The sequence below is a fragment of the Ornithodoros turicata genome, chromosome 5 (genome assembly GCF_037126465.1).
Source record: "Ornithodoros turicata isolate Travis chromosome 5, ASM3712646v1, whole genome shotgun sequence".
Taxonomy (NCBI): Eukaryota; Metazoa; Arthropoda; class Arachnida; order Ixodida; family Argasidae; genus Ornithodoros; species Ornithodoros turicata.
In genome coordinates, this window is record NC_088205.1 from 61,975,843 (window position 1) to 61,985,429 (window position 9,587).

Sequence of the window (9,587 nt, forward strand, 5' to 3'; positions counted from 1 at the left end):
GAAAAATGAAAAGACCCGGTTTGACTTGAACACCCCTCGTATATACGCCCCATAATATAGGCTTTGTAGAGAAGGGCAGGCCCTACTCGCAGGACTGCTACTATTTGCGAACACTCAGACGAACCTGCGCAAAATCATTTATCCGATGACACCGAAAATTACTCTATTTACGATATACAGCGATGAAAACTAATAACTTTATTTTGGAATAAATATTCGTAAGCATTGAAATTTTTTCGTATTGGTTTGGTATTGGTTATGACGCAGATACCAAATTACAGTGTCAGCGGTGAGCACTTGTGCTTAAACACTTAAAAAAAACTGTGGTGTTCTTGCTCGGTACAACACAATAAGACACAAAGTAATTAGTTTATTAACGATCACGAGAAGGAACTTGCCACCTGAACGTCGTTCATTGCTTGGAGTACTGCTCCCGCTAAAAGAAAACACGGCATCATCAGCTAGCCTTGAAGAGGAATCTCCCTCAGGTATCACTTCTCGGGCTCACCTTGTCTGCACGTCACAGACGCCATTCAGTGGCAAGAGAAAGCCTAGACAGGCTCACACTCGGTTGTGACGTCAAAACAGCTGCAGCGCAGAGACGTAGCACGAATAATAGCCAAGTTACTCCGGCAGAATTAACTCGCCGCCGGTTATTCGCCTCAGCCAAGTAATTAATCCCGTTGTCTCCAAGGTAATGATTTTTCTCGGGGCGTTTCCACATGTTATGCTGCCATGGTCATTATCAGTCATTATAGGATTCATGCCAACGATGGCAAAGGACCGACGCATGTAACCATGTGCTGGATGCTGTGCATGGGTACCTCACCGTATTTCTCCATATTTTTTTTTTTCTCAATCAATGAGTCTCGCCGTATTAAAAGTAAGACAACAACAAGAAATAGAGGATGGCGATGTTACGGAGTGTTTCGCTACTACAGCTGCGGTATCCTACTTCGTTGCTTGTGAGTTAGTGTGAATGATATGAAGATGCGTGGAATGTACAGTCACCACCGGGGAGATCTGTTGATGATGCTAATTCGTGATTACAAGCACATTGCTATAATTATAAAGTAAAACGCTGATGATCACGAATCATGATTAAATAATTTGGAGTAGATTTAACGAAATATATTCTGAAACTCTTTTCCGTCGACATATAGAGTATATAGAGAGGAACGTGAACGAAATAATTCTGCTAAACGACGTCTTCAAATGTCAGGGGAGTGTGGTCCACCTTCAATCCCACCATTTTAATGCGAGAAAACGACGAAAAATTGGCAAGAAAAACGAAAACAATGCATTCGTTGACTCGAAAACACGCAAGAATCCAGAGAGCACCCATTCAGTGGGGGCAGAAGACCTGGACGCGTTCAAACAACGAAGAAAAGGCACACGTCGTAAAACCTCTCTCGAGAGAGCTCTCAATCTGGATGTCTGCCAACCGCCCCGTGCCTACATTGGTGGATAGGAAAAGACGAAGTTGGCAGGTGCGATACCAAACTGTGTAGCGCGGTGGTCGAAACGTTTGCGCAGAATATTACGTGCCGTGAATGTGGCACGTGTTGTTCGTACGTGGTCCATCGACACAGACGTCCCAACATGCAGGTGTTGAGCCAGATGTGTTGGCATATAAGTTCAACCACGGTGGATGAGGTGAAACTGGTTTCCGAACTACTTAAAGCGGCAGACGGAATTTAAATAGAAGTATAATCTGTGTATAACGTTACGTTTCGTGTGTGTGTCGCGTTTTGTGTGTTTTATTGTTATTGGTGCGCCACCTACAAGGTTATTTGTGTCTGGGGCACTTTCTCAAATAAAAATAATAACAATAAAGAAATGAAAAGTTTTATCTTAAAAAACAAAAACAAAAGCATCACATGCTTTCTTATGATCGGATGGATACAATATAGTGAAGACTGGGAGAATCCTTCGACCGTCAGTGCTGTCTCAGGTTTTTTCTTGGTTAACCGGCAGAACTTCCCATACGACTGTCGGCACAGTCCCCCTTGAAGTCGGCCCAGAAAGCACATTAACCCCCCTCCCCCACTGTCTCGCACTCCTTCACACTGCCCCCTCTCTCCGTCTGTACACCGCTCATAGCCACAGTTGCTTCGCAGTGCCAAAACGGAATACAAGAAAACTCTCTAATCACGTTCCAGAGACACTGCGAAAGAAAAAAAAATGAAATTTGCAACTAATTATTTACCATTGAATTTTATAGCCTTCGTCATAGCGACGTCACAGTCCGTAGCTTGCGGTTTGCGTTCTCCTAACCGATCAAGCTGGTAGTTCAGAGATAAGACTTGCTGATCACGCATTATCGTATCTCAAAAGAGCCCTTGCTAACCGTTATCTCGGGCGAACACCCCTGCGGGATGGCGTAGCAGCCCAAGCTTACGGCACCGTATTTGAAACCCAAAACCGTAACCGAAATTGAACGGATACCGTTCGTTTCGTTTCAACATGTACGGCGTTCCGCTGCATAAAATTTTTCAATCATGAAGATTTCAAAAAAAAAAAAAAAAAAATTTTGTGATCTCAAAATGAATCGACGCCCCAAAATTTATCCCTTTAATGCCACGTAAAATTATGCGTATCATACATGCGTGAAGGCTTTCAGGTGGAATACGCGCGGAAACTTTCCACAGGCCACTTGAAAGCCATCAATTTCATTCGTAATATCAAACAGATGTCATTTGTAGAATTAGTCCGCGCGGGCGCCTTCAACATCCTTGTGAATTCAGGAACAAAGACACCCAATAAATTTTAAGTTTATCCGACCTAAACTAGTCCTCGACTTCGACCTACTCTACGAAGCAACGAAAAACACGTTTTCATTCATGTACAATGTGCATAGAATCTCATCTGTACGTAAACAGACTAGCAAATTAGTTCAATCCACGACCAACAGAGGCCATATACGATCTCGCAAAACCAGAGCCGTTCTGCGCAAAACCAGAACAGCGAGAACGACTTTAAAGGTATGCGAAGCAAAAGTATATAAGTGACGTATAACGACCTCTTCTGACGTAAACTACTATGACGTGTAACGTCTGGGAAAACAATGGATTGGTGCTGCATTCCGATGCCATCCGATGCAGTGGTTTATCCAGAATCCCAAACACGTAGGGGTGTTGGAAAAAATTGGGAGGGGGGGTAATTATTTTAGTTACGTCATTACAGCTTAACATATCATTACCAACATGTGTCTAAAGCTGAATTCGCAAGGGCACCCCCTGAATACACTGGTGAAAAACTTGGGGGGGGGGGGGGTCACTGAACATTTGGAGGGGTGTTAGGGGGTGTAGGGGGGGGTCTGGATAAATCACTGATCCGCTGTGTAAGGAAGCCATTCCTTTTTCGCCTTGGGCGTCGCAGAAGACAGAGTTGTTTGCTTTGCAAGACCCATCTGATACTCATACCGAGTGTACGGTAACCCGAAGCTTTACAGATTCCAACGTTGTATGGCTTCTGACAGTCTCATCCGTTTCCAGCACACGACTGTTGTATACCAGGTACCGAAACCTTATAGGAATGCCGCAACGCGCTACTCCACCGAAACGTAGCGCAACACTATAGCGTGGCTAAAATTTTGGAAAAGGGAAAGCGAGCTACCAAATAAAAGTACGAATACGTCGCTGCTGCTTTCATTTCGTTCCCGAACGTATCCATAAGGACGGTGTATTATTTGTGTTCTCCGAATGCGGCACAAAGCACCCGAGAAGTCTAATGCAACATATCTTGATTGGATGTCGCTTTTGGCCTTCATATTTTATGCATTTGCGTCATACTGCGCGATGAATATATATATATATATATATATATATTTTTTTTTTTTTTTTTCAAAAAGGGTTGTTGACCTGCACGGAATTTTTTTTTCTCTTCGAAAATTCTGCAGTTCGTAACCTGAAGCCATTCTCTCTACTTGCATTCACCTGACTGCTAGATTTTCTAATTTCTTATGCTATGTACTGCGAATATTCTAAGAAAATCATTTACCATATTGATTTCATGTTGATTCTTTTACTTTAATGATGGGTCTATCTGTCAGATGGAACACAGCGGCTGACGAGCCGACAGACACGACCCTTGGAGTTTCTGCCAAATAGATTCAGAGATATAAAAAAAAAATAGACACTTGAAAGAAAGAAAGTGTTACTTTTTGTATATTCGTTGAGAGTAAGTGAAACTGAAGAGCATCACCAGGTGTACCTGCAAGAAGTAGCTAAGAGAAATAAAAAGGAAAAAAAAAAACCGTTTCGCCAGTATCTTTTGTCTCCGTATCCTACGCTTTCCACGCTGTGGAAAATAAGAGTAACGGATAAAGAGATCGACGCTACATAAATTTGTAGCGTAAATACTTTTTTCCGCAACGAATTTAAAATGTAGTGTGAGCGTTACTTCGCTACAAAGAAAAAAAAAAGAGAAAAGAAAGAATAGCGAATGCAGTAGCGGCTGTGTATAGTACTGAAATTTTAATTATCTGAAACCTTATGAGATGTGCGTATATATGTGCATACGCATATGCCAAGGCTTCCAATTGAAGTCAATTGAATTGAAGTCAATTTAGGACTGACCTTTGTCCGATTCAAACAAGTATGTCCTAGACTGTGCATATGACATACGTACATTGTACACTATAACTGCTCCCTGCCTCTTCTGAGCTCGTCAATTCAGTAGCGAGACTACGCTGCATGTGAACATGATGCACAAACGTCTGACTTCCTTCGTTTTTCTAAGACATCTTGTCCCGCAAGAGAGCTGTTAAATTATGCGTTATTGTATTCCAATCCAGCGTGTGTCAGTAGTCTACTTAAAAGGCGACAGAGCTCACAGTTCCGCTTAGCAGCCAGTTCTCTCTCTCTCTTTTTTTTTTTTACTGGTTATTTTACGCACAGATCTGCAGGGTGGAGGAAGGAAAGTGCCTTTTTGAGGTCTCACTTCGGAGGCCTACGCTAGGTAGAGGATCAAAATAGCATTATGCAAACATCTGACGTAAGTGTCGATAACGCACGGAAAAAACAGTCTGCATGACTTGTTTTGACGAATGGGGTCGCCTTTTTTTCCTCACTAGCTGCAATTATAACTAACACGCCTTTACAGTTTGATTATGTTTCAGTGAAAGGTTGACGTTACCAAAGCTTTGAGAACGCGCCCGGTATCGACTATATCTTTTTGCTGTCACATCAAATTGAATAAATGTTGTTAGAGTTCCAAATGTAATGTAGCGAGGATGCAATGATGAGAGTTTGGGAAACGAATTCATCACATACTAGGAGCAGCAATATTCCGACCGGCGTAAGTAACTTTCGTGGCTTTTGAACTTCAACTTTTTACGCTATCAACCTGACGACGTGATACGCAGACCTCTACTGCTGTGAAAGGGAAAACACAGGAAAGCAGATACTCTATTTTGTCGATACATTGGTATATATCGTTGTTCATATTCAATATATGATGAAAAATAAAGTGATTGATTGATTGATATATTGCAATATTCGAAGCCTTTAGGACGCTTCCTGAAAAACGTTTCTCGGAGAGAACTTTAAGTGACGGCGAAGTGCATGAAATACAACCATATAACCCGTACGACGAAAGCAACGCGAACGAGAAACAATTTAATTGAAAACGTCAAGCTGTATATGACTCAGTTTATACATATTTACTTGGCGAAAATGGGCGTGAAGACTGGAATTCTTGACATCTAATCACACAATCAGATCGAAAATCAACATGAGAGACTCATTCTCATAGTGTTTGTACACTACGCTATCAAATTTCCAAATAGCTTCCGAAGCAATGGCGTCAAGGCATTCATTCACTGTCGGAACCTTCCCTGAAGGAACAGCCAGTCCTTAGCCCTAACAGCCCTAACCGTCCGTAACTATTACGTTCGTTGGTCCATTTTTTTTCTTGGACGAAACTCTACCGTTCTGGACAAGACGTAAGGCCACAGAGAAAATATCTTCACTGATCCATAGACGCTGTTAAGTCTCAGTACAACACCGTTCACATATTTATGCCGTCGTGCGTAGTTCGGTTTGAAAAAGAAGATAGACGTGGAGAGGTTGCCTGAACTCTACATTGCGCGTAATACATCACGATATGCAGAGGGACTGATCTCAGCTGATTAGAAAGACTGATCGATCTCTGAAATATTTAAAAGCGAGAATGACACACTTCACGCGCCAAAGAAGCCAAGAGGACAGTGAGAAAAGCTTGAAGAGTTAATACAAAACCATCAATTGCTCTCAATGGGAGAATGCGCGGCGAAGTGTATGTTTTCCTACGAGAAAGTGTGTGTGTGCACATTATGATGGTGTCATAACCTGGATTCATCACATCCTAGCGCAAAACCTGAAAAGCAGGTATCCAATTAATCCTGACTACCTCATTCTCGTCTCTCCGCGCGGGCATCCATGCCGCACGCGCAGATCGCACACTTCACACTTTCCCGCACGGCTCCCACACACCCACTTTCGCACGAGTACCCCCCAAGTTGCAAGATGACGGAGCTTACCTTTGTGTCGCATTTTCACCAGCCGACTTCCTGGGTTGTTATTGTAAACCACTGCCCCGGACGCGTTAGTGTTGGCAGCGTGCCGCATCTTCACTGACTCTATGCAGTTGCCGTGTTGGATGAGCGCGATCCAAGGCTCCTGAGGAATATTCGCCGTATCCAGCGGAGAACAGGCGTCATGCGCCGTGAAATTGTTGCTGGTCACATGCACCACTACACCACTGACGGAACCCACTTTTCCTGCACTGTATTTGCCCAGTTCCTCCCTATCTGACACAACCTGACCAGTTGTGGGGTTGATGTAAGTCAAGTTGATGATCGCCGTGTAATACTCCTCCGCATCGTGCGCGTACGTGAAATCTGCTCGTACCACCGAGGACGCTGCTAGACAGAAGACTGCGACCACCGCTACGAAGGTCTCTGTCGCGGGGACAAAGTGACCACGCATGATCATCCAGCGTTTACCAGACGATCTTCTTAGCGTCGATGTCGGTTTTGATGCTGAAGGGAGTCGACTACATGAGCAGGGACATTACGCTGCCCGGCGAGCGTGAAAGTCACACCAACGAAACCACATCACTTGAATGGCGTAGCGAGCGGAGCGCAGACGGCAAGAACGCGAGAGAAGTATGTTGTGCAAGGAAAAAGCAGCCTAGCGCCACCACGCGGAGCGCCCTGAAAGTATTTCTCGAGGACCGCACACAACTGCGTTTCACGAAACGTTTGATCTCGAAATGTGCGATGGCGCTATCACGTTGTGGTACTTCCGTTTTCTCGAGGGAGCTCTTACAAACTTCGCAGACGTGTTTTTCGTTCATACTCCGGTGAGAAAACAGCCGCTTGAACGGATGAGGCCATCTTTTAAGACGCAGGGATAAACTCGGCATGCGCTTGTTTGCAGTGACGTTAGAGAGCAACGTGGGCACCTGTCGGCCTGAGAATTTTTGCACGTCGTTTGGTTTTATCTTACATGTGTACAGCGTTTACAGCACGATAAGAAGGTCGCGTAACAGAGATCTCGAAACCCTGTTTCAGACGAAGCCGGAAATGCGGAGAGAAAGATTGCGAAGTTTGCTTTGTAGGCCCTGTTGCTTTCTGGTTGCTGAGAGAAGAGGTGCCCGTGGGAAGAATGTTCCGGAAATGTTTGCGAGTGCCGTATAAATAAAGCTATTTCTGGAAAGACGTTCCCAGAACCACTTTGCAAAGGAAGAGTAGATAAATGAACTATGCAGAAAGGGGTATCAGGGGCAATTATAGAATTGGTTGCTGTTATGCGCCCATAAAATGTGTTGCGGTACGTCTGACATCTCGCTTTTGAAACTTGCATCTGTGCGACTTTTGATACAGTGAATTGAAGGGACCATGAAGTTTTTCTGTTCTGATTGGTGTTGCGCGTGCAATTTCTCTGTCAATTACGGGGGCTTGCACCAGCTCCTCACGTGGCTGAGTGGTTCACGTGCTGCCCCTGTAACGTCGAGACTGGGAGGTACCCAGGTTCGAATCCCGGTACCGGCTGTACTGTCTGGGGGTTTTCCTGGTCTTTGCTCAGACGCTGTCAGACGTACGTCGTCACAGTTCCCTGAGAAGTCGGCCCAGGACGCACATCCCCCCCCCCCCCCCCACAGAGCGTTTGTCGTGACGTTGCTCGCCTCTGTGAGGTGGCTGCGGCGCCCTTATGCTATGACAGCACTTCCATGGCGCTTGCATTAAAGGTACGGTTGATACGGTTGCGGTGACGCTGACATATGTCAGCCTGCCCATTAGGGAATGACGTGTTGAGCGAAATTACAGTGTCACCAGTTCATTTTGGGATGATCAGAGATTCTTGGAAGACAGGGAGCGTAGTCACTTCGTTTTTCCAAAACGTCCAATATTCAGGGATGAGGAGCAGCATTATGTAAAAAAGAAAGAAGTTAATGAAAAATGTTTCCTGCGAAATTGTCCCACATCAGCCGCATGTCCCGCATTGGGGAGAGTCAACTTGTTTCAAGCGGTAACGCCAAGCCACATCGAGGCGCATTCGATGAACTAATGCGGCATCTTGACGAGAGGTATGTCGAGGCATGCGGAAAGCGAGCGCTGGATCAACTCTGCTCAGCATGGCTCGGGGGAGAATGTCAGCGGTCCACTGGCGGGAAGCCAGGGGAGTCACGAGGCGTCGGAAGTACGGAACGACGATCTCCTCTCAGCAGCGCAATACGCGTCCGTCTCCGAGACGAGGGAGCTGCTTCTGTGGCGCTGTCGGTCCGTTCATTCCCTTCGACACCGCAATGGGCTGGAACCCACTGGAGAACCAGCCTGTGCCCTGCTTCGTAGACAAGGTTGTATACCATAACACATCCATCACCAACGGTGCGGATGAGCCTGGGATGCCAGAATTTGTAATTGCTTGCAGCGCAGATGTAGAGTCAGTGAACACGACCCATTCCCGCTGGGTAAAATCAACGATGTGCTGCAGAAAGAAAAGTATGGCATAGCGTTCCGCAGCTGTGGATGAGGTTTGATGCGAAAGGCGACGTCCTTCCACTACGTCTTCGGATGGGATGACGAATGCCGAGGCGGACTTGTCATTTCGAGATACGCCATCGGTGTATGCTTCGTTGTACAAAGGTTATCAAAACCATCATCGTTTCAAAATAAAACAGATGCGGCAAAGGATTGTGTTTTCACAATTCGCGCAAACAGTACGATTGATTGATTGATTGGCAAAAAAAAAAATGGCGATGTTATGGAGATGTTATGGAGATGTTACTCCCAAACAGTACGAAAGTGACGACACTCCATTGTAATTATAGAAATACTAATAGGTTTAAGATGTAAGAAGAGGTCTGAACTACACTAGTCAGGGAGGTCAGTGTAGATGCGGTGGGAAACTACAGACACAAAGCCAGACAGATCTGTACGGATACGTCGACAATCCCAAACCGGGTCAACTCGCGATTTTCACACTAACTGCCAAGCAGCGCAACATCCTGACCCAATATTGCCTGGATATTTACTGGTCCAACATTGCTCCAGTACTGGACTAGTATTGCCGATACACAGCCAATATTGGGCGGCGATA

General features: G+C 45.1%; 1 protein-coding gene across 1 annotated transcript in view; it reads right to left on the reverse strand.

Annotated features, from left to right (window-relative positions):
• LOC135394562 (RING finger protein 150-like) overlaps window positions 1-7,154 on the reverse strand; it is an 85,341-nt gene extending 78,187 nt beyond the window's left edge. The window contains exon 1 of the mRNA XM_064625361.1: window positions 6,524-7,154. Coding sequence (XP_064481431.1) covers window positions 6,524-6,977 — 454 coding nt within the window. The 5' untranslated portion in view covers window positions 6,978-7,154. The remainder of the gene's footprint in view (window positions 1-6,523) is intronic.
• Between the last annotated feature and the right edge of the window lie 2,433 nt (window positions 7,155-9,587).